We start from the raw sequence: 27254 nt of genomic DNA, 5'->3' as shown, positions 1-27254 counted from the left end.
TGCTGCATTAGGAAAAATGTAGAGGATTTCCTCTGATGGCTACGTGTCAGAATTACTAAATGTTCGACATCCAATAGCCGATGTTAAATTAATCAATGTGTTCTAGTGGTGTCGTTAAACAGAACAAACTTTAAGTTTATATAAAATTGAAGCTAATGTGCATTAGGGACGTGTCTGAACATTATATAGGAACTGCCCTGAGTTTGGTACCATTGCACCAGCCTCGGTGGCGCAGTGGTTAAGCCATCGGTCTCCAGACTGGTAGGTACTAGGTTCGGATCCCAGTCGAGGCATGGGTATGTGTAAACCACTTGCACCGATCAGTGATCCATAACTGGCTCAACAAAGGCCATGGTTTGTGCTATCCTGCCTGTGGGAAGCGCAAATAAAAGATCCCTTGCTGCCTAATCGTAAAAGAATAGCCTATGTGGCGACAGCGGGTTTCCTCTGAAAACAGTGTCAGAAAAACCATATGTTTGACGTCCAATAGCCGATGATAAAATAAAACAATCAATGTGCTCTAGTGGCGTCGTTAAATAAAACAAACTTTACTTTTTTTTAACAACAGAACGTGTTATAATAGCGGCAGTTTTAGGACCGTCCCTTTAAATAGATATATAGGCACGGAGAGTGAAATGAAAAGAACAAACATGTTCAAACCAGGAAGATTCTCGTTACACCATTGACTCGCGATGTACCGTCTGCGTAGACGTGTACACATTGGTAGTCATTTCGGTGTCTTCCAAGCTGAGTTGAAAAAGTAACTTGTAGACGGACGTTTGTGGTAAGTAGCTCCGTGCTATAATACTTTCCGTCAAAACCCTCTAAACCGGACACCCTTGATACCAAGACAACTGTCCGGTTTTAAGAGGGATCCGATTTAGAGAGGTTAAGTTCTGTTTTGTTTTTTAAAAAGGGACTCTGTAATACATCGTGTTTTGAGGGAATTCCGGTTTATAGAGGGTCCGGTCTTGAGAGGTTAAGTTCTGTTTTGGTTTTTAAAAAGGGACTGTAATACATCGTGTTTTGAGGGAATTCCGGTTTATAGAGGGTCCGGTCTTGAGAGGTTTCACTGTATATGTTAGTGGCATATGCTAGACATGCGATATTTATTCTGCCACTTTCACCATTGTGTGTTACATGTATATGTAAAATCTATAAATAAATTAAAATAATTTCTAAACGATCCGAGGTTCATTTAGTAAAGGTGCGCGTTGTGTAGATGACCGACTTCTCCTATCATCAGCAAGTACCATAAATTCATAATATGTTTAATTATAGAGTAAACTGTGATTTTTTTTTTTCTCTCTCTATTATTATTATTATTATTATTATTATTATATATATATATATATATATATATATATATATATATATATATATATATATATATATATATATTAAATTATTTTATTACCGTAATCTTCATATACATTGTTGCTGAGCCTCAAAGTGACGCAGGGTCAAACAGTTCGGATACCAATCCAGGTATCTCAGGAAGCCAATCACATGTATTGATGCATAAACATGCTTGAAATAAAAGAAAGAGTTAAAGAATGGGAGAAAGGAAAAAAAAAGAAAGGAAAGGGCGAAAACAGAGTAAACTTAGAGATTGAAGTGCATTTTGTATTGTCAGAAATTCATCTAGAACAACATACTGACATGCCTTGTTTCTAGCCCAGGGGTAAAGCGCTCGTCCGATGAGGAGTCGATCTGGGATCGATCCTCGTCGATGGATCTATTGGAATGTGTCTCGTTCCAGCCAGTGCACCACGACTGGTATATCAAAGACCGTGGTATGTGATATCCTGTCTGTGAGATGATGCATATAAAAGATCTCTTGACAAATTTAGTGTGTTTTGTCTCTAAGAATATGTGTCACAATTACCAAATGTTTGACATCCAATAGCCCATGATTAATAAACCAATGTGCTTCAGTAGTGTTGTTGAACAACAACAACAACTAACAATACGTTCGCCACCTGGTAGCCATTATTTAAATATGTTCAGATATTGTAAGCGAATACTGCTCCTATTTCCTATACACATTTTAAATTTTATAGGCCTCCAATTTTGATATTTTCTTTTAAAAAAAATGTGCAGTCGCTCCTGTTCGACGTATTAATGTTACATTTTTAATACTCAGTTATAGATAGAACGATATTTCCAAAAATACTTGAAGAGATTGTCTCAACTCAAAAACTAGCGAACAAAATGGTTGACTTGTTATATGTCTTTGAAAATACCGATTTAACCTGGCTTTGAAAAGACGTTTTTTGGCTATTACTTTTTTCTTGTTCTATTTATTCTTCTTCACTTTGTTCTTCTTCCTCTTTTCTTGTTGTTCTTCTTGTTAGTTCCTTTCTTCTTTTATTACAATTTACAAAATCAAATAATCTTGCAGCAATGTATATCTTCTTCTTTTCGTTCACTCTAGTCATGACTGTCCAATCCTAAATAGGTTGTTTGCCAAGGTAAACGACTCTATCCGACATCAGCGTGAACTGTATGTTTTCTTAAGGTGTCTTTTGTCGCTGTGTAATTTTCCGGCCTGTGGTATGTAAGCAGACCATATTTTTAAAGTCAGGATTATATGTTATGCGTATTCTTATGATTGGCTTCCTGAGATACCTGGATTGGTATCCGAACTGTTGGACCCTGTGCCACTTTGAGGCTCAGCCACAATGTATATGCAGATTCCGGTAATAAATTAATATATATATATATATATATAAACGAGAGAAAAAATAATCACAGTATTACTCTATAATTAAACGCACTATGAATTTATGCGCCACTAATAATAATTACAAATACAGTGAAACCTCTCAAGACCGGACCCTCTATAAACCACTGGCTTAACCACTGCACCACCGACGCCGTTGTGTTATGTAAACCGCCTGTGTTAAGTCTTGAATAGTAACTTAGTGTTAAACTAAATGCGGTAGAGTAATAGTTACATGAAATTAGGTAGTGTAAACCGACAGTGACACACACACAAACACAGACACACACGCACGTACGCACATTCTCTCTCTCTCTCTCTCTCTCTCTCTCTCTCTCTCTCTCTCTCTCTCTCTCTCTCTCTCTCTCTCTCTCTCTCTCTCTCTCTCTCTCTCTTTTGCTCGGGCAATACAAGCATCATGACACTCGTTTCGTAAAATCGTATAATATACTATTATCCTGTTCAATTATTTAGACCCAAAGTTTTTTGCAAATGTTACGTTTATTTCCTATTCGATATTTGTTTTCTTTGCATTTACATGAAAACAAACCCAAACCCCGACAGGTTTTATATACAAATCATCATATAAAATGCTTAATTTTACTTTTTAAAAATCTCTGTGTGTTCGGAATGCACGTTATTTCTCCTATAAATAACTAAGGTCATTTGCATATCAAAAGATTGGGATCTGAGGCTACGTGAAGGACATTATAGCTTGTTTCACTAAATCAAGGTTATTATTGTTTTGCAGTGTGTAACAGCATTGTCTAATCTTTCCGTTAAACATAGATATAAACAAACAGAACATGTAACCCATTCTTGGGTGTAGCACAGTAATAAACACAAATCACCTCACACACCGCAGGAATGTGCTTTCCAAATTTAAAAATAAATTTAATGCAGGGCCGGACCCAGAAGACCGGGGGGGGGGGGGATATAATGTCAAAGGCCACCAACATCAAATAATAATAATTTTTTTATTTAATTTGCCTCTAAATTGGGAACTCATACGTATATATATATATCAGTATTTATGGTGGTGCTAGGGGCTGGGGTTTGGGGGTGGGGTGTTACATTTGTAATGCGAAAAACCAAAGGGCTATTGTTCGGACTCGTATGGGTTCAACCACTTTTTCATCCCGCATACACAGCCCTGAATGTCCAACATACGATAGCATTGCTTGGTCAATAACATCATTATTTCGATCTATGACTGCACGTGCTATTGTAGCAATGTGTAAACCACGTAAAATACAAGTTAGGTAGGGTATATAAATTCATTGAAAATGTATTAGTCGACATTCTTGTTATTGTTATTTGAGGAAAAATATGGGTAAATCGAAAAACACTTCAGTTGATGTAAAATCGTGTATTAAGAACGTTTTCGATTATTTTGAAGATGAATATCAGCGCGGTAGACCTAGGTATGCTTCTTATCGAATTGTCGATCGAGTTGCCGCTGCACTTAAAGTTTCGGTTTCAACAGTAAAAAGAACTGTGAAAAATCTAAGCTCTACGAATCCGAGCACAGAAATCACTGTTAAAAAACACGACCGAAAACTCATAGATTTATTTGATAAAGATGTTATTAGACGACGAGTATACAGATTTTATAGAGAGGGCGAATTACCTACATTACATAAGATTAACGTGGCTTTAAGGGAGGAATGTGGAATCAACATATCCATATCAACTTTACGAAGAACACTCCATGACCTCGATTTTAAATACCAACATATGTCTACAACCGGAAAAGTTATTTTTGAGGACGCCAATATATCAGAGAGGAGACTGTCCTATCTCCATGAAATATCCAGTTTACGAGAACAGGGGTATTTAATAGTGTATCAAGATGAGACCTGGGTGAATGTCAACCACACAACATCCCACCACTGGACAGATATCCACCCGGGCACAAGTACCGCCAATCACCTGCCGAAATCAGACGCTGCTGATCGAGTTTCTAAACTCTGTTCGGTGACTGGGAAGGGAAAAAGACTTATTATTTGTCATGCTGGCTGAGATAAATATGGATTGATAGATGGCTGTGAATTGATCTTTGAGGCTAAAAAAACAGACGGAGACTATCATGGTGAGATAAATCATCACAATTTCATCAAATGGTTTGAAGAACAACTTATGCCTTCTCTACCAGAACCTTGTGTTATCGTCATGGATAACGCAAGCTACCACAACAAATTAACTGAGATTACACGATGTCCTGCACTAAACGCTAAAAAGGAAGAAATCCAGTCGTGGCTACGAAACAAAAATATACCTTTTGAGAGTAACATGACAAAGCCAGTTCTTTATGAACTTGTGAAAAGTAACAAATGTGCAAAGCAATTTGTTACTGATGATATTGCTGAACGCCATGGGCACTTGTGTCTAAGACTGCCGCCAAGACATTCTGAACTCAATCCGATAGAACTGATCTGGAGTCAAGTCAAAGGGCACATAGCTCGTCATAATGATGGTAAAATGACCACGGTGCGGAGAGAACTTGCACATGCATTGAACTCTGTCACACCTACACACTTCTCTGACGCAGTTAAACATGTAATAAAGATCGAAGAAGATTTTAGAAAACAAAATAGTTTTATAAGAAATAAAATACCCCCTGTGATAGTCCCCCATAACGAAGATAGTGATGAAGAAATGAGTTCGTCGACTGATTGAGTTATTTCTCCCTAACCATCAGGAGTATTACTTTAATGTATGCATGAACTATTTAACACCAAAAACAATTTATTTCCATATCATTCACTATCAAACAACCTAACAACCTATAAACTAATCGACTAGAAATGCATATAGACTACACATACATACGAGAGAAATGTTTATTTAAAGACACACTCAACGCATTTGATATATGTTTATGTGGCGTCAGACAAAACGGTTAAGGACCATTATGACAGTGAGAAAGAAACTCGCTACCGCCACATGGCCCACTGTTTCCGATAAGCAATTTTGATAAGCAATAAGGGACGTTTTGTATGCACCATCCCATAGACAGGATAACACATACCACAGCCTTTGTACATCAGTTGTGGTGCACAGGCTGGAACTAGACACAACCCAATGGGTCCACCATGTGGGATCGATCAGTCGACCTACCATGAGCGAACGCTTTACCTCTGAGCTACGTCCCGCTCCATATACAAAAGAAGCCTTAAGTGGGGTTGGGGTTGTGCAGAGGGTCACACCTCCACCAATCGCATGCATACCATATTCTTCTCTCTCTCTCCCTATAACCATATAACCATAGATTAAAATATGTTGAGTGCGTCGTTACATAAATGACGTCTCTCTCTCTCTCTCTCTCTCTCTCTCTCTCTCTCTCTCTCTCTCTCTCTCTCTCTCTCTCTCTCTCTCTCCCTTCAGCGCGCGCGCTTTTGTATTCCACAATATAATTATAATATTTGATACATATTTTTTTTTCAAACTGAGGTTTTGTCCCCACCTGAATCCGCGCCTGCTTCATGTTTACAGATATTTTCTTAAATATAGGTCATACTACGATTTGTGCGGATAGGACGATAGAACCGAACATTAGTTTGAAACGCACTATAGAATGATGCTTTTGATATGCAAATGACCTTAGTTATTTATAGGAGAAATAACGTGCATTCCGAACACACAGAGATTTTTAAAAAGTGGAATTAAGTCAACTTCGTGCATTTTATATGATGATTTGTATATAAAACCTGTCGGGGTTTGGGTTTGTTTTCATGTAAATGCAAAAAAAACAAATATCGAATAGGAAATAAACGTAACATTTGCAAAAAACTTTGGGTCTAAATAATTGAACAGGATAATAGTATATGCATGTGTACACAACCACACACACACACGCGCGCACACACACACACACACACACACACACACACACACACACACACACACACACAGATATATAGATATATATATATATATATATATATATATATATATATATATATATATGCATGTATATAATAATTATGTATGTATGCATGTATGTTTGTATGTATGTATTATTATATATATACAGACCTCACGCGAGGTCAAAATCATAGAGCGAAGTCACTTCTCTTTCCAACTTTAGATAGGGTGAAGTTTGTAACAGCAGGGAGACCTGGATTTTTAATCCAACTAATAAAATATGCAAAACGATTTATCTGAATACAGGTGCAACTCTTACAATCTGTATTTCATCTTCTTCTCTTTTTTTGACCGTCTGTACTGCTAATTGATGGATATGTTATCTATATATTTTTTTTTAAATCACCTTTCCACATGTACGAGTGCGAGTGCGAAAAAAAAGAAGTTACAAGCCAAAAATAAAAAGAATTGACTGCTCGGTCGAATATATATAATTTGGAGCATTTTAGGACAGTCCAAAAATAAAGAAGAGAAAGAAGAGAGGATCGGACTATTTAATAATATTAAAAAAAGAAAGTAATTTCGACATAAACTTTTGAACGATCTACATGTCCACGTGAGTGGCCTCGTTAAGGCCGTTAGGGTGCACAGCTTGTAGGGACCCCTAGATTGACAGTAAATAGACGTTGAAGGTGTAGTGCTGTGCTGAAATACGGATCTTGAGAAGGCGGATCCGTCTGAACGAGAGAGAATCAGACTAGGGTATAGTCCGGTCATCATGGGTTGGTATAGTGGTGCGGACGGGCCCGACTCCGGAGGATACGAGATGGTATCACAATAAAACAAAGTAAAGTCTAGAAAAGAGTAGTAGGGGCCGACCCCACTTCCTACTTCTTCTTAGAGTGGGGCGGTCACTCTTCCAGTGCTGCTAGGACAGGCTCGGACACGTAGAGACTAAACGCGAACAACCGTGTCGTTCTGCAGAATGGCCGTCATACGAGTCACGAAAAAAAACAAGTCAACATAGTCAGACGGAGAAATGACGTGGAGGCAAGGAATCTCGCTAAAAAGAATCCAACTGTCGAAACGAGAAGCGTTCCAGCGTTCAATCAGTTCCAATGTCCGCATACATCCCAGTAGAAAACTTCACTTCGCTAACAAAAACAAGCGAGTGAAGGATCCCCAAGTCGAGCAGCGAAAGCACGTGCAGTGTGCACAAGCGAAACAAATACGTCTTACCACATCGAGCTCCAGACTGGGAATGTTTCCACATGTCGCCTTCTTTAGAAATAATGTAATTGAACAGCACTAATTTAACCGTTTAGGTGTCATTCTCTCACAAGTTTGTCTTCTCATTTGATGTAATAATTACTCCACGCAGAGTATTGTCCTCGGTAGATTAATCTACCACGGTCAAGCTTAGATAACCCAGAGGCGACTAAATGCGTTCCACACTCACAGGTTCTTAACTGCTACACTGTGGAGTTGTCAGCCTGAATGGGTACTAGTATCCGTGAAGGTGTGAAAATTGCTTATCCTCTGCACCTTGTCACTGTTGTTTAACATAAAGCAAACGTTAATACAATTTACAGTGGTCGCTTAACACGGGCACTTTAGCGACTGGGGGATCCAGTTTAGGTACTATACTATGTATGCCATGTACATACTATGTATACCAACATTGTTCTCTCTCTCCAATTAATTGCCATTCTTAGCACGAATAATGGATCCATTATAATGTGTTAGTCTAAAGTACCATATGCAGCGACTAATTTCTTATTCTAGCCAGACGTTCACGCCTAGCATTTTTCTCCACACAATTAAGCAACGTAAATTTAATAAATCTTAACGACAAAAGCTTTATCCGTGATCAATAAAACCTGGGTTAGCGCTAACGCTGGGTTAAGGACTTTACCTCACAGTTAGTATTAAACAGTGATTAAGTTAAGCCAGGTTTCGAACAACTGAGCCCATATTTCTGTACAATGAAGAACTGAAAAGGTCTGTTTTGTTGTATCACCACAGGGAGATAACTGATTAATTAACCATCAGCTATTGGTTGTGAAACTGATGGTAACACAGTCTTCACTTAATGTTTGGGGTGGGACGTAGCCCAGTGGTAAAGCACTCGCTTGATGCGCTGCCGGTTTAGGATCTATCCCCGTCGGTGGGCCCATTGAGCTATTTTTCGTTCCAACCAGTGCATCAGGATAGGCATATCAAAGGCCGTGGTATGTACTACCATGTCTATGGGATGGTGCATATAAAAGATCCCTTTGTACTAATTGGAAAAAAGAAGTCCATGAAGTGGAGACAGCGGGTTTCCTCTCTCAATATCTGTGAAGTCCTTAATCACATATCCGACGCCATAAAACCGTAAATAAAATGTGTTGAGAGCATCGTTAAATGAAACATTTCCTTCACTTAATGTTTGTTTTGTTCAAGGACAGCACTAGGGGACATCGATTAATTAATCATTGGCTATTGGATGTTAAACATTTTGGGCAGAATTTACTAACCTGGTTTTCCTTCAGAGGTACCGGCCTCGGTGGCGTCGTGGTTAGGTCATCGGTCTACAGGCTGTTAGATACTGGGTTCGGATTTCAGACGAAGCATGGGATTTTTAATACAGATACCGACTCCAAACCCTGAGTGAGTGCTCCGCAAGGCTCAATGGGTAGATGTAAACCACTTGCACCGACCAGTGATCCATAACTGGTTCAAAAAAGGTCATGGTTTGTGCTATCCTGCCTGTGGGAAGCGCAAATAATAGATCCCTTGCTGTTAATCGGAAACAGTAGCCCATGTAGTGGCAACAGCGGGTTTCCTCTCAAAATGTCGCAGTGCAATGCTAAAAGACTTGCAAAGAGGATGTTTTGCTGTCTAACGGAGCCTAAGAGACCGGGGCCTAATTCACAAAGGTCTCTTTGGCTCTACTAGACAACACAGTATTTGCAAGTCTTGCTGCTCCTCATCCCCAACAGTTGGCATCTTCCAGGATATGAGCTGTCAAGCTCCAAATTCACGCATAGTTTGCGGATGATTTGTTTTCATACCTAGATGAACGTAAAAGAAACAAAAGACAATCCATATAATTAAATTTCAAACATACTTTGTAATAATGACACTAAATGCAGTCTATTTCATTATTTTTTTTTCGAATACGATTTTTATGTCAACGAGTGATGTCAGAAAACTATATTTCACAAAGGAAGGAAATGTTTTATTTAACGACGCACTCGACACATTTTATTTACGGTTATATGACGTCGGACATATGGTTAGACAGATGTTGAGAGGGGAAACCCGCTGTCGCCAATTCATGGGCTACTCTTTTCGATTAGCAGCAAGGGATCTTTTATATGCACCATCCCACAGACAGGATAGCACATACCACAACCTTTGATATACCAGTTTTGGTGCACCAGCTGGAACCAGAAATAGCCCAATCGGGCCACGACGGGGATCGATCACAAACTGACCTCGCATCCAGCGAGCGCTTTACCATTAAGCTACGTCCCGCCCCTCCATATTTCACGAATTCAAATGAATGAATGAATGTTTAACGACACCCCAGCACGAAAAATACATATGGTAAATGCAAACCAATGTGATGATCAACATCAGTATAAACATTCAAAAGTTAAATAAAAACACAGTGTAAAGGACTGTGTAAACATACAAATATCACAGATAGATATAATTAAAATTTATAATAAAACTCAGTGTCACGTAAAAATTGTAAAATAATTTCTGGATGGAATCAAAAGAATTCCATCACAGATCGCTCTCCAGATATATCTTTTCTAGTTGCCTTGAGCTGAGTACACTCCACCAAAATGTGGCGCACAGTCAGAGTACACTGACAGTGCTCACACTGGGGTGGAGGATCTTTCTTTAAGATAAATGAATGGGTCAAGTATGACCGATGCAGGCACGACACAAGACAATTTCATCCCTCCTGCACTGTCTATAGGATGACTGCCACTCTCTCAAGACTGGCTTGATGGTATGAAGCTTGTTCGTAACCGCACCGCCCCATTCATGTCGAAAAGATACATTGGTTAATACTATATTTAAAATCGGTATACGGTACACCAACCCTGGCACAAGGCAGATCCAAAGCAGACTTGGAAGCAGAATCTGTGTTTTCATTACGCCTGATGCCAACATGGCTGGGCACCTAACAAAATACATCTTTGTTGGCTATAGATAAAAAGACACACTTTCGTATCACCATCCCAATTAAGGGATGGTCCAGCTTCATATTGCGTAAAGCTTGGAGACACGTTCACGAATTCAAATTCTTATAATCTCCAAGCAACACGAATTCAAACTCTCACGGTATCGAAGATCTACTAAATTAATTTTTCAGTTTCAGTGTTCAAGAGTTATTAATTCAAATGTTCGTAGTTACTAATTCAAACTCTGATAGTCTTCAAGCATTGCTGATACAAATCACCATACTCTACAATAATATATAGACAAAACAAAATTGTCTCCGTGAAGCTACATTTCATAGTTCATTTTTATGTTAAAATGATTTGTCTATTTTATATTTATATCTTATATCCAATGGCTTCACAGAGTGAGAACTAGGGCGGCTAGCGATGCACAAGCAGACGGATATGGGACTGACTGGATGCTTCACAGAGTGAGAACTAGGGCGGCTAGCGACGCACAAGCAGACGGATATCGGACTGACTGGATGCTTCACAGAGTGAGAACTAGGGCGGCTAGCGATGCACAAGCAGACGGATATGGGACTGACTGGATGCTTCACAGAGTGAGAACTAGGGCGGCTAGCGATGCACAAGCAGACGGATATGGGACTGACTGGATGCTTCACAGAGTGAGAACTAGGGCGGCTAGCGATGCACAAGCAGACGGATATGGGACTGACTGGATGCTTCACAGAGTGAGAACTAGGGCGGCTAGCGATGCACAAGCAGACGGATATGGGACTGACTGGATGCTTCACAGAGTCAGAACTAGGGCGGCTAGCGATGCACAAGCAGACGGATATGGGACTGACTGGATGCTTCACAGAGTCAGAACTAGGGCGGCTAGCGATGCACAAGCAGACGGATATGGGACTGACTGGATGCTTCACAGAGTCAGAACTAGGGCGGCTAGCGATCCACAAGCAGACGGATATGGGACTGACTGGATGCTTCACAGAGTCAGAACTAGGGCGGCTAGCGATCCACAAGCAGACGGATATGGGACTGACTGGATGCTTCACAGAGTCAGAACTAGGGCGGCTAGCGATGCACAAGCAGACGGATATGGGACTGACTGGATGCTTCACAGAGTCAGAACTAGGGCGGCTAGCGATGCACAAGCAGACGGATATGGGACTGACTGGATGCTTCACAGAGTCAGAACTAGGGCGGCTAGCGATGCACAAGCAGACGGATATGGGACTGACTGGATGCTTCACAGAGTCAGAACTAGGGCGGCTAGCGATGCACAAGCAGACGGATATGGGACTGACTGGATGCTTCACAGAGTGAGAACTAGGGCGGCTAGCGATGCACAAGCAGACGGATATGGGACTGACTGGATGCTTCACAGAGTGAGAACTAGGGCGGCAAGCGATGCACAAGCAGACGGATATGGGACTGACTGGATGCTTCACAGAGTGAGAACTAGGGCGGCATGCGATGCACGAGCAGACGGATATGGGACTGACTGGATGCTTCACAGAGTGAGAACTAGGGCGGCAAGCGATGCACGAGCAGACGGATATGGGACTGACTGGATGCTTCACAGAGTGAGAACTAGGGCGGCTAGCGATGCACGAGCAGTCGGATATGGCACTGACTGGATGCTTCACAGAGTGAGAACTAGGGCGGCTAGCGATGCACAAGCAGACGGATATGGGACTGACTGGATGCTTCACAGAGTGAGAACTAGGGCGGCTAGCGATGCACAAGCAGACGGATATGGGACTGACTGGATGCTTCACAGAGTGAGAACTAGGGCGGCTAGCGATGCACAAGCAGACGGATATGGGACTGACTGGATGCTTCACAGAGTGAGAACTAGGGCGGCTAGCGATGCACACGCAGACAGATATGGGACTGACTGGATGCTTCTCGTTTCAAAAGCATGCTCCATTAGGGTGGATTCCTTTTTAGAGAGGGTCGGGACGTAGCCCAGTGGTAAAACGCTTGCTTGGTGCGCGGTCGGTCTAAGATCGATCCCCGTCGGTGGGCCTATTGGGCTATTTTTCGCTCTAACCTAACTGGTATATTAAAGGACGTGGTATGTGCTATCATGTCTGTGGGATGGTGCATAAAACAAATCCCTTGCTACTAATGGAAAAATGTAGCGGGTTTCATATCTATGATTGACCGGCCTCGGTGGCGTCGTGGTAGGCCATCTGTCTACAGGCTGGTAGGTACTGGGTTCGGATCCCAGTCGAGGCATGGGATTTTTAATCCAGATACCGACTCCAAACCCTGGGTGAGTGCTCCGCAAGGCTCAATGGGTAGGTGTAAACCACTTGCACCGACCAGTGATCCATAAGTGGTTCAACAAAGGCCATGGTTTGTGCTATCCTGCCTGTGGGAAGTGCAAATAAAAGATCCCTTGCTGCTAATCGGAAGAGTAGCCCATGTAGTGGCGACAGCGGGTTTCCTCTCAAAATCTGTGTGATCCGTAACCATATGTCTGACGCCATATAACCGTAAATAAAATGTGTTGAGTGCGTCGTTAAATAAAACATTTTTCATATCTATGACTGTGTCAAAATTAACAAATGTTTGACATCCAATAGCCGATGATTAATAAAGCAATGTGCTCTAGTGGTGTCATTAAACAAAACAAACTTTCTTGTTTTTTAAAGAGAGACTCCTTTCCTCCGCGTCCTAGCAGCATTGGAAAATTAGCCTACTGTAAGAACAAATAGCTAGCTGGGTCATCCCTTGTTACTATTTTCTTGACTTGATAACATCTCGTACCATTCGGATACCATGGCGACTGATTATCACTGGTTTTAACGGATTCGTCTTCTCCAAATACGTACTTCTGCACAGCACTACTACACGTCATAGATTCATGTTTTAGTCTAGGGGTTTCCTGACAGGATGCAAGTTATACCGCTGATACACCAAACTTCAAGATGGATCAACCCGTTTTTATCCGGATAGGATCTGTTGTCAGTGTATCCAGTCTTAGTTCACTAATTGTAATTATAAAGTGTCCATACCATGTCATTAACGTCTCTCCCTTTCCCAATATCTTGTTGGGAACAAATAAAATAATATAAATTATCATCAATAGCTACTGTATGCAGATGATAAATACATAAATAAATAAATAAATAATAATAAAATAAAATATAATAATAATAATAATAATAATAATAATAATAATAATAATAATAATTATTATTATTATTATTATTATTATTATTATTATATGCGGTATTCTGGGATATGTCCAAGGCCTTTGATCGAGTATGGATTAATCTATAAACTTGTTTGAGATGTTCAAAGGTATGATTCAGAGGTTTGGGAAAATAATAATAATAATAATAATAGTAATATTAATTAAAAGAAAATAATAATAAAAATAAATAACAATATTTTGCCAATTCACACATTTATCGCATAACATTTTCTACTGACAACTACAAACTACTGACACGTGGGTGTGAATTAGTAAACGTGGAAGCGAAATATCTGATGAATTATGTTTTTCAGTAAAAATCCGAGTCTATCGAAGGCTGCTTTTGATTTTTCCACAATTTCTCACCTCAATGTCACGTGGATCTCGTTGCTTTGAAAGTAATCGATTGAAAACAACAATGTCTTTTGATATTCCTATATAGGACGTTTGGTGATTGTTGGTGATTCAATGTCTTTTGATATTCCTATATAGGACGTTTGGTGATTGTTGGTGATTCAATGTCTTTTGATATTACTATATAGGACGTTTGGTGATTGTTGGTGATTCAATGTCTTTTGATATTCCTATATAGGACGTTTGGTGATTGTTGGTGATTCAATGAGAGAATTATTAACGAATGTAGACAGACAGACACATTCTTTATTTACGTCTCACCTTGTGTACAGATTAAAATAAAAACAAGAGTTCAACAGTAATAATACAGTAATACAGTTGTAAAAGTACACAACCCACAAGTTATGAGAGATATTAAAATACTATCAAAACATTTAAAAGTATTGTATTTACAAGAAGTAAAACTAAAACCCCTAAACTGTGTATATGTCAATATGTATTAAACAATTTTTTACTACTACTACTACTACTTGTTATTGTATAACTACTTGCTATTTGCAATAACTTATGCGAAATCGAGGGCAATCATTGTGATGATGGTGTCTCTTATTTTTCGAACTGCCCTAGTTGTGTCGCTGTAAATATATTGAACATAAGACATCAATATACAATAGACAATTAATTAAAAAGAAATATAAAAAAGAAATACAGAAATAGTCCGTCTACAAAAATCACCCAATTCAAAATATCTTGGTCTCCTTGAGTCACTCAGTCTCAAAGATTTACTAATTCAAATATGTTCAGTTTGTAAGAGTTACTAATACAAATGTTCATTCTATCCAATAGTTAATAATTAAACATTTCACCAGCATATGGCTAGCTTCTGCGAAAATGATACAAGCTCAAAAATCCTTGTTTATGTTTATTATAATAGTCAAAAGTTAAAAGATACATGAAGCAACAGTCATTAATCAACAGTTGATCATTTTCATTGTTGTTAAATTGTTTTATAGTTACACGTTAAATTTGTACCTATCTTTAAGGGTTTTGTTTAAAGCAAACATTCGAGCACAATAACTTTTAGTTGCTATTGTGTGTAGTCTCTAAAAAAAATTGTTTTAATATTTAAGTATTTGAAATATTAGTATATCAACTCCCCCTCCATTTGAGGTGCGATTCGTTTATTTCTTTAGAGTTTATTGATAATCCACGTGGCATTTAAAGGCTATGAACATCGAATAATGTGACAAGCAAGTTCTCTAGTAAAATAGTTCGTGTAGGAGTACCACGCAAAAATATATTTACTTCTGCATTTTATTTAGAGTGTTTGAAAAACAAAATCTTGCCGAATAATATGTATAATACAAAATGGCTTATCATAAATCCAGGAGAGTGAAACATAGTATTAAGAGAACACTTGGGAAGGAATCACGTGTTTTTAAAAAAATAGATGAATACATTTCTTTTTATCACATATTAAAGAATGAGCCACCATAGTTTAACTCGAATAAAATTCCAGAAATAATTATTTCTGTTTCACGGCTCTGTAAGACACATTCTGCTTTATTAGCAACCGGTGTTAAGAGATACATTAATAAGTAAGATATCTAATGAAAACAACAACATAGTTTTCAAGAGTTACTAAAATTCAAGAGTTTTTAAGAGTTAATAATTCAAATTCCCATAGTTGTCATGTGTTACTAATTCTAATTTTCATACATTTCAAGAGTTACTAATTCTAATTGGCATGGTATCCATGGGTTGACAATCAGTCGGTCTCATCATACACATTGCCGTCTGTTAGCGTTAGTTAGCGAAGTTAGCACATTGCCGTCTGTTGAGAAGTTAGCGATAGTGTATGTGCCGTCACTGGAGCATCATTGGGGTCTTCCCGGATCTTCGACAGACCCTCGTAGAGGTTTTCAGGCGACCGTGAAGACGTAGTCTCGTAAAGAGTCTCAGCTTTGGACTCAGCACTCTCTGGCCTTGTGACGTCATACACATTTTCAGGCGACCGTGTTGAAAACAGAGTCTCATAATGATTCTCAGTCTCAGATTCGGCTCTCTCTGGCCTTGTGACGTCATTGTCGTATGTTGCATTTGATTTCTTCTTTCCAATTCTTCTTCTCAATCTGAAATAAATATGTTTTCTCCTGTAAACTATCTAGAAAGTATGTCCATGAGATTAGACTGGTGAAAGTCAATCCAGCAAATGTAGTACAATCTTTGACATTTGGAATCGTGTCTCTCTGTCTCTGTACTCTGTATATCTCTGTCTGTCTCTCTGTCTCTGTACTCTGTATCTCTGTGTCTGTCTATCTGCCTATGTACTCTGTATCTCTCTGTCTCTGTACTCTGTCTCTCTCTGACTGTCTCTCTGTATATGTACTCTATATATACCTGTCTGTCTGTCTCTCTGTCTCTGTACTCTGTATATCTGTATGTATGTCTGCCCCCCCCCCCCTCTCTCTCTCTCTCTCTCTCTCTCTCTCTCTCTCTCTCTCTCTCTCTCTCTCTCTCTCTCTCTCTCTCTGTCTGACCGAGACACATCTCACCTTTTCTGTACACATCTATAAGTGTAAGGTTACTACAAACGCTTCTATTTTTTCTAAAATCTAACCATTAACCCACTACCCTGGAAAGATTGTCCACATACTTACGTTCCCAAGACAGCATACTTAGATGACGTCGTGATTTAACTTTGGTCTAAAGAAGATTCTTATGCCATTCTACAACTACAATTCCTGCCTGTTGTTAACACAAAATCTTTAGAAAAGAAGAAATAAAATATCACCTGAAGAAGATGACAGCAGCCGCAACAAGGAATATGAGGAAGACTCCAGACACCGACACGGCTGCAATGAGACCTGGGCCAAACACTGCTCCCTAAGAGGAATATCGAAATCTTTCAGACTACTAGTAATTACAATATCAGTAGTAGATTAAATATTGTCGTTAGTTTATCGTGGCTGCATTTTGTGAATTTTTTTTTTTTTTATAGTATTTATGAGATAAACATCTCATCACCATTTGCGTAACCACGATGTTATATTTGGGACCACCCACATTGGTGTGTGGACACCAGCACTGGTTCTGTCTACGAGTCATGTTGTGGATGTGATAGCTTAATATACAAGGTACATGAATTATGACTCACATGACCACCGTCCCCATCTATGTTAGATACTATCGGCCTTTGTGGTGGTAAAGTCATCGGACAGAAGGTACATGGATCATGACCCATATGACCACCACACCAACTATGCGAGATACTATCGGCTTTTGTGGTGGTAACGTCACCGGCCTTTGGTAAAGTCATCAGACCGAAGGTACATGGATCATGACCCATATGACCACCGACACCAGCTATGCCAGATACTATCGGCCTTTGTGGTGGAAAAGTCATCGGCCTTTGGTAAAGTCATCAGACCGAAGGACCATGGAACATGACCCACATGACCACCGACACCAGCTATGCCAGATACTATCGGCCTTTGTGGTGGAAAAGTCATCGGCCTTTGGTAAAGTCATCAGACCGAAGGACCATGGAACATGACCCACATGACCACCGATACCAGCTATGCCAGATACTATCGGCCTTTGTGGTGGTAAAGTCATCGGCCTTTGGTAAAGTCATCAGACCGAAGGTACATGGAACATGACCCACATGACCACCGACACCAGCTATGCCAGATACTATCGGCCTTTGTGGTGGTAAAGTCATCGTCCTTTGGTAAAGTCATCAGACCGAAGGACCATGGAACATGACCCACATGACCACCGACACCAGCTATGCCAGATACTATCGGCCTTTGTGGTGGTAAAGTCATCGGACCGAAGGTACATGGATCATGACCTATATGACCACCACAGCAACTATGCCAGATACTATCGGCCTTTGTGGTGGTAAAGTCATCGGACCGAAGGCTGGTAGGTACTAGGTTCCAGTCCTACTAGTGGCAATAGGTGATTTTGTATTTGAATATCAGCTCCGACCTAGAGTGAGTACACCACTAGACTCAATGGAAAGATGCAACACAAAACACGTCTGTCTCCCACGTGTCACGGGTGGGAACTATAGAAAATGTTTCCCCGATTGATCACACCAAATAGGGGCTAATTGCCTGTGTGCGTGTGATCTGTGTGTTTGTGTATGTGTGTGCGTGCGTGTGGCTGGGTGTGGGTGTGGGTGTGGGTGTGGGTGCGTGCGTGTGTGATGTGTGGATGTGTGTGGGTGTGTGTGCGTGTGGATGTGTGTGGGTGCGTGCGTGTGTGTTTGTGGGTGTGGGTGTGGAGTGCATGTGTGTGTGTGGGTGTGGATGTGTGTGCGTGTGGATGTGCGTGGGTACGTGCGTGTTTGTTTGTGTGTGTGGGTGTGGAATGCATGTGTGTGTTTTGACAACAGTTTTGTATTTTATGTGTTTTGTGTTTTCTTTGTATTTTTGGAGTGGGGAAGAGTGGAAGGGCTATCTGAAGCATTTCTTGAGCTATCTGATTTGTTTATCTGTTGCTAGTTTTTTGTTTGGTTGTTTGTTTGGGTTTTTTATGTATGGGTTGTTTATGTGGCGTCGTTCGTATGTTGTTTGGGGCGGTGTGTCTGTGTGTGTCTGTGTGTGTGTGTGTGTGTGTGTGTGGTATTTAAAGTACTTGTTTGTTTTGTTTATTTAGTGTTGTTATTTGTTTGATTTTGTTGTGGGTTGGGGGAGGAGGGGGATTGTTGTGTTTGTTTCTTTGTTGTTAATTTGTGGGGATTTTAAGCTTTTTAGGGTGTGGGTATTTCGATTTTTGTCTACCCCATTTTGATATTTCACTGACAGAAAAAAAAGAAATGTTTTATTTATCGACGCACTGAACACATTTTATTTACGGTTATATGGCGTCAGACATATGGTTACGGACCACACAGATTTTGAGAGGAAACCCGCTGTCGCCACTTCATGGACTACTCTTTCCGATTAGCAGCAAGGGATCCTTTATTTGCGCTTCCCACAGGCAGGATAGCACAAACCATGGCCTTTGTTGAACCAGTTATGGATCACTAGTCGGTGCAAGTGGTTTACACCTACCCATTGAGTCTTGCGGAGCACTCACTCAGGGTTTGGAGTTGGTATCTGGATTTAAAATCCCATGCCTCGACTGGGATCCGAACCCAGTACCTACCAGTCTGTTGACCGATGGCCTAACCACGACGCCGGTTTTCACTGACAGATACAGAGGTAAACTCTTCATTGCCGGAACTGTATTACCCTAGAAAATAATAACTGACAAAGGATCTATGTCCCAGAATATGTCACCATATTGGGACATTGGGGTTTAATAATGTGTAATATATATATATATATATATATATATATATATATATATATATATATATATATATATATATATATATATATATTCTCGTTCCAACCAGTGCACCACAACTGGACACACACCGTGATATGTGCTTTCCTGTTTGTGGGAAAGTGCATAATAAAAGATCCCTTGCTGCATTAGGGAAAATGTAGCGGGTTTCCTCTGATGACTACGAGTCATAAGTACGATACGTTTGACATTCAGTAGCAAGTGATTAATTAATCAATGTGCTCTTGTGGTGTCGTTAAACAAAACAAACGTTTTTTTAATAATGTATAAAATCAAAGCTATTCCCATAGTCGCCAACAGAAACATAACTGTGTGTGGCCACAGCTTCTACATCCAACGTTTAAATCACAATATACAGGACGGATATAAATACTATAACCTCTCAAATTCGAAGTAAATAAAACAACATGGTGGCGTGGGTATGCTGCCAGTTTCAAATTTTAACAGGAAGAGGTTTTGACTACCTTAAATCTGTACTGACTTTGTCATCCTAATTTTAATGATGTCCCAGTCATGTTTCAAGGACAATTGTACCTAACACACTGATACTAGTTCAAGTGAATTACAGGAGTGAATAAATGAACGAACGGATGTTTAACACGCATCGGCTATTGTGGTGTCAAACAAAGGTAAGGATATGAATAGGATAAAATTAAAAATCAAACTTATATAATTATGTCGAAGTACAGGAATTTGCTGTCCAGATGGAATAATATGTTTCACCAAAAGTCTTATCACATATCTTACCTAAGGCAGGCAAGACAATGACTGTGTGTGTTGCTTTATTCAGAATTAGAAGACCCGGTGAGTTGCTATTTCGTCATTGCAATCTTCCGTAGATATAAATTATTAATGTATGAAACATTTAGAAAATTAATGTTAATGTGATTTCGGTGTTCATACTGTTATTGCTCTTGTTATTACTGTTCTTGCCTGTTTGTATTGTTGACTGTTCGTTCCTTTTTCTTTTGGTTCTTGTTTTCTGGCTTTGTTTATAAAATGTTTCGTGTTTTTTATTGTTCAACTTGGGTATGTTTTTGGTGGGGAGGGGGTCCGTCGTAGTGGGAGAACTCTGTCCCGGACTGGCTATCCAGAGGCCGGGCCCGAGATGGACATGCTCGCAACCTTAGTGGTATATGGACATGTTAAAAGGGTACTCTCTCTCTCTCTCTCTCTCTCTCTCTCTCTCTCTCTCTCTCTCTCTCTCTCTCTCTCTCTCTCTCTCTCTCTCTCTCTCTCTATCTCTCTCTCTCGTTCACTCCCCCTGATGGGTGTATTCTACCAAATCAAATCCCATAGACGACAATAGTAACAAATGTGGCTAAATCTCCTATATGCTGCGTATCAATCGAAATAAACGCCACAGATATAAATACTACCTCCCCTCACCCTTAAAGTGAATAAGATATCATTTCTGAGATAACGGGTACCGTCTATGGCTACCCTAGTTCCGCACAAAATTCGAATATTTTTTATCAGGTACCCCATACATGTTTCAAAGCTACTTGACACAGTAGTACTAGATGAAATAAAATTGCATACATTTTTTGCCCAGATAAAACTATGTTTGTTTACAACCAACACACTCACATTTATCAAGGACTTGTGGTGTTCACTTCTCTATCAAAAGTTGGGTGCAACTCCAACTTTGACCCAGTCGGAAGTTATTTGGTTTAGTACTACTTGATGTAGCACCAATTCTAATCAAGGACACACCTGTAAGATGGCTATATCGTTACCTGGACATTTGACCTTTGTGTCACAAGACTCTGATGAGCTACGTTTGTTTTCTGTTCCACAGTCTTTGCCGCCATTTTGTGGAGCTGCGTTGGTGCACGTTCGTATCTCATATCGTGTCCGAGATCCCACATCGCACGTGACACTACAGTCACCTAGTCGATCTAGCTTCCATCTGCTCCAACCTCCGTCAACTGAAATAAAAGAAAAATATCTGCAGTAATAAAAACACGCCTTATATCAGTAAACAATCGACCTTTGAGTTATTTCTCTTTTCAGCCAGTCTTCTAAAACTGGTATAACAAAGGCCGTGGTATGTACTATCCTGTCTGTGGGATGCTAACTATAAAATATTCCTTATCTGTAATAGGAAACAGTAGTCCATTGCGTGGCAGCAGCGGATTCCCTCTCTCGTTATCTGTGTGATCCTTAACCATATGTTTGATGCTATATAACCGTATTTAAATTGATTTTAGTGCGTTATTAAATAATCCATTCCTTCCTTTCTTTTGTATCATATTAATGAGTATTTGACATGATTTAGACTTAATCCTTTTCAGTATGATAAAGTTTGTTTTGTTTAACGACACAACTAGAGCACATTGATATATTAATCATCGGCTATTGGATGTCAAACATTTGGTAATTTTGTCTTAGAGAGAAAACTCGCTACATTTTTTCCATTAATAGCAAAGGGATAGCACATACCACGGCCTTTGATATACCAGTCGTGGTGCACTGACTGAAGCGAGAAATATCCCAATGGGCTTACCGGCGGGGATCGATACCAGACTGACGCATCAAGCGAGTGCTTTACCACTGGGCTACATCCCGCCCCTTTTTCAGTATGTGTATTACAGAATAGAGTTACTAGTGATATAAGGGTAGTGTTCACTTTTAGAGATGAAATCATATTACCTGGACATTTGACCTTTGTGTCACAGGGTTCTGGCAAGTTACGTGTGTTCTCTGTCCCACAGTCTTTGCCGCCATTTTGTGGAGCTGGGTTAGTGCACGTTCGTATCTGATATCTTCTCCGAGATCCCACACCGCACGTGACACTACAGTCGCCCAGTCGATCTAGCTTCCACGCGGTCCAGGCCCCGTTAACTGGAATGAGAAATGATCTCATTGTATTCCTTTTTTCATCTTTTTCTATGAGGCAGAGATAAAAACTGTTTTTGGTAAACATACACAAAATGTGATAATAAAGAGATGAATGGCGAATCCTTTGTATAATTAATGTCCTTTTTAGTATGGAACTACTAGACATGGCCGTGTCACACGGTGCCTGCCGTGTAATCATTGGACATGTCGAGTCACATACTCAACACATTCAGTGTATGTGGCTTACATCTCCCAATTAAGCTTAGCTGTGCACTCAATCTTGGCTCATCATTAAGCTTAGCGGTGCACTCGATCATGGCTCGCCATTAAGCTTAGCTGTGCACTCAATCTTGGCTCGTCATTAAGCTTAGCTGTGCACTCAATCTTGGCTCGCCATTAAGCTTAGCTGTGCGCTCAGTCTTGGCTCGCCATTAAGCTTAGCGGTGCACTCAATCTTGGCTCGCCATTAAGCTTAGCGATGCACTCAATCATGGCTGGAGTCAGTAATGAAATGACCAACCCCATCCTCACTTTGCCTCGACCGAATTAGGAGACCCGGTGAGTTGCTATTTCGTTATTGCAATCTTTCGTAGACATAAAGTATTAATGTATAAAGCATTTAGAAAATTAATGTCAGTGTAATTTCGGTGTTCATACTGTTATTGGTCTTGTTGTTATTACTGTTCTTGACGGTTTGTATTGTTGACTGTTCGTTCTTTTTTGTTTTGGTTCTTGTTTTCTGGGTTTATTTATAAGACGTTTTGTGTGCTTTATTGTTGAACTTGGATATGTTTTTGGTGGAGAGAGGGTCCGTCGTACTGGGAGAATTCTATTTCGGACTGGTTATCCAGAGGCCGAGCCCGAGATGGACATGCCCGAAACCTTAGTGGTATAGGAACGTGTTAAAAGGGTACACTCACTAACTCACTCACTCAATCTTGGCTCGCCATTAAGCTTAGATGTGCACTCAATATTGGCTCGCCATTAATCTTAGATGTGCACTCAATTTTGGCTCATCATTAAGCTTAGCGGTGCGCTCGATCTCGGCTCGCCATTAAGCTTAGCGGTGCGCTCGATCTTGGCTCACCATTAAGATTAGCGGTGCGCTCAATCTTGGCACGCCATTAAGCTTAGCTGTGCACTCAATCTTGGCTCATCATTAAGCTTAGCTGTGCACTCAATCTTGGCTCGCCATTAAGCTTAGCGGTGCGCTCGATCTTGGCTCACCATTAAGATTAGCGGATCGTTCAATCTTGGCTCGCCATTAAGCTTAGCTGTGCACTCAATCTTGGCTCGTCATTAAGCTTAGCTGTGCACTCAATCTTGGCTCGCCATTAAGCTTAGCGGTGCACTCAATCTTCGCTCGTCATTAAGCTTAGCGGTGCGCTCGATCTTGGCTCGCCATTAAGCTTAGCGGTGCACTCAATCTTGGCTCGCCATTAAGCTTAGCTGTGCACTCAATCATGGCTGGAGTCAGTAATGAAATGTCCAACCCCATACTCACTTTGCCTCGAGCGAATTAGGAGACCCGGTGAGTTGCTATTTCGTTATTGCAATCTTCCGAAGACATAAACTATTAATGTATGAAACATTTAGAAAATTAATGTCAATGTAATTTCGGTGTTCATACTGTTATTGCTCTTGTTATTACTGTTCTTGCCTGTTTGTATTGTTGACTGTTCGTTCCTTTTTCTTTTGGTTCTTGTTTTCTGGCTTTATTTATAAAATGTTTCGTGTTTTTTTATCAATGAACGTGGATATGTTTTTGGTGGAGAGAGGGTCCGTCGTACTGGGAGAATTTTGTTTCGGACTGGTTATCCAGAGGCCGGGCCCGAGATGGACATGCCCGAAACCTTAGTGGAATAGGGGCATGTTAAAAGGGTACACACTCTCTCTCTCTCTCTCTCTCTCTCTCTCTCTCTCTCTCTCTCTCTCTCTCTCTCTCTCTCTCTCTCTCTCTCTCTCTCTCTCTCTCTCTCTCTATCTATCTCTCTATCTATCTCTCTCTCTCTCCCTGATGGGTGTATGGTACCAAATCAAATCCCATAGACGGCAGTAGTAACACATGTGGCTAAAACTCCTACCTGCAGCGTATCAATAGACAAAAAAGCCACAGATACAAATACTACCACCCCTCACCCTTAACGTGAATAAGAACAAAAAGGGGTCAAGCTGCTCATTTCTAAGATAACGGGTAGCGTCTATGACTACTCTAGTTCCGCATAAAATTCGAGTACTTTTTTTACAGGTACCCCATACATGTTTCAAGGGTGCTTGGCACAGTCGTAGTAGATGAAATAAAATTGCATACATTTTTTCCCAGATAAAACTATGTTTATTTACAACCAACACACTCACATTTATCAAGGACTTGTGGTGTTCACTTCTCTATCAAAAGTTGGGTGAACCTCGATCTTTTATCCAGCCGGAAATTATTTGGTTTAGTACTGCCTATACTGATAACATACATTTTTCAAAAAGTGTCCAGCTATGTATTTTTATGACAACCAGGATCTGGTGTATTCTGACATAAATTGACAACCTCACTGAAACTGTTGTTTCTACAGTGCAACCAAATATATTGTAAACCTCATAAGGCACATATATTGCACACCGTTTTGTACAAACGTAATATGTCATATTAAACAACCAAATGTTTTAAAATAAAACTCCTGAAGATATTTACTGTCAGTTGGGTGTTTGTACTCAGGCATATATGTAGAGACAACAAAATTAGTCAGACTACCTCTAACCTTGGTAGGAAATCCTGAATGCTGTGTTTGATTGTCTTCAAGTTACCAGGTGTGGGAATTTCAAATCCATCGACCATGGTGATTTTCATAATGAACCATCAAAACCATTGGCAGCCACCAATATTACTTACTATATCTTATTTATAGCCTACTGTAGTTGGAGGTTTTAATATTTGTGATATGTGGAATTACAGTGCAGCTTTCACACATTTATTTTTGGTTAATTACTTAATTTTGGTTTTTAAATGACATAATTATCCGAACATCTATTGTCTTGCATTATTTTCTAATCCAGATGAATAAAATATGTATATTGGATATATTCCTACAATCTGTAATCCAGCATTTTATTTAGCTAGTAACATTGGGTAATACAGCTTTAACAATAAAGTAAATTATCAACTTACTCCAAGGCAAATAATTAAATCTGAAAAAAACAATTGGTACTGAATCTAGTATAAACTTAAAATGCTCTTCATGAGAGCAAACTAAGTGATTATTTAAAAAAGATTACATCTGAAGATCTAAATATATGTTTAACAAGCTTATTGTTGTGTATAAATAAGAACAGAAGGCACAATAGTGAAAACAAATTTAATTATGTTTTTTGGTAAGGTTTCTCCTCAAATTTACTTAAAATGTTGCATAAAACTATAAATTTGTCTAAAATATGACTTAGCACCCTATAAATATGTTAAAATGACAATAAAAATCAAGTTCTAAAAAAAATTGTGTTTTCAGAATTTCATACATGAAATATTAACTATGTTAATGAAAACTAAACACATTAACCCACTATTGGCACATGCTATTTTTAATATAAAAATAAATTGCTATTAAAATCTTTATTCAGGTTGCCTATATATAATACCATATTTAAGAGCAGTTGCATATGACAAGTCAAATACCATGTTAAATGTGTTTTGAAATGTATAAATTATAGGCCAGAACCAACTTTTCCTCAGTGTTAACTTTGATTCAAACTCCATTCAGAGCCATGTACAGTGATTATTGTCACGGTGAAGGTCATTGTGAACTTGCATGGTCGAGTGACGGCTAATTAATCAACCAGTATAGTTTAATTAAATAAAATGACAAAATCATTATATTTTCTGTTATGCACAGAATATATGCTATAGGGTGTATACTACCAAATCAAATCCCATAGACAACAAAAGTAACATGTGGCTAGACATCCTACCTGCAGCCTATCAATCGACATAAACGCCACGGATATAAATACTACCACCCCTCACCCTTAAAGTGAATCAGGAAAGATGAGGGGTCAAGATGCTAATTTTTGAGATAACGAGTAGCGTCTATGACTAGCCTAGTTCCACATACAATTCGAATACTTTTTTTCACAGGTACCCATATATATTTCAAGCACAAGGCTACTTGACACAGTGGAGCTAGATGAAATAAAATTGCATACACCTTTACCCAGATGGCATTATGTTCTTTTTTACAACCAACACAGGACTTGTGGTGTTCACTTCTCTATCAAAAGTTGGGTGCACCTCCAACTTTGACCCAGTCGGAAGTTATTTGTTTTAGTACTACCTGATGTAACACCAATTCTAATCAACGACACACCTGTAAGATGGCTATATCGTTACCTGGACATTTGACCTTTGTGTCACAAGACTCTGATGAGCTACGTTTGTTTTGTGTTCCACAGTCTCTGCCGCCATTTTGTGGAGCTGGGTTGGTGCACGTTCGTATCTCATATCGTGTCCGAGATCCCACATCGCACGTGACACTACAGTCACCTAGTCGATCTAGCTTCCATCTGCTCCAGCCTCCGTTAACTGAAATAAAAGAAAAATAACTGCATTAATAAAAACACGCCTTATATCAGTAAACAATCGACCTTTGGGTTATTTCTCTTTTCAGCCAGTCTTCTAAAACTGACTGCACTGACTGAAGCGAGAAATATCCCAATGGGC

The 27254-nt window shown here is 39.7% G+C and overlaps 1 protein-coding gene across 1 annotated transcript in view; it reads right to left on the bottom strand.

Moving 5' to 3' along the window:
• Positions 1–14186: 14186 nt before the first annotated feature.
• The window catches only part of LOC121373714 (coadhesin-like), a 42049-nt gene continuing 28981 nt past the window's right edge, over positions 14187–27254 (bottom strand). The window contains exons 11-15 of the mRNA XM_041500453.1: positions 26925–27116; positions 22364–22555; positions 21448–21639; positions 17139–17230; positions 14187–16476 (exon numbers count right to left, since the gene is read on the bottom strand). Of these exons, the coding sequence (XP_041356387.1) occupies positions 16426–16476; positions 17139–17230; positions 21448–21639; positions 22364–22555; positions 26925–27116 (719 nt within the window). The 3' untranslated portion in view covers positions 14187–16425. The remainder of the gene's footprint in view (positions 16477–17138; positions 17231–21447; positions 21640–22363; positions 22556–26924; positions 27117–27254) is intronic.

The sequence above is a fragment of the Gigantopelta aegis genome, chromosome 5 (assembly GCF_016097555.1).
Source record: "Gigantopelta aegis isolate Gae_Host chromosome 5, Gae_host_genome, whole genome shotgun sequence".
NCBI lineage: Eukaryota > Metazoa > Mollusca > Gastropoda > Neomphalida > Peltospiridae > Gigantopelta > Gigantopelta aegis.
This window is presented reverse-complemented; position numbering and strand designations above follow the sequence as displayed.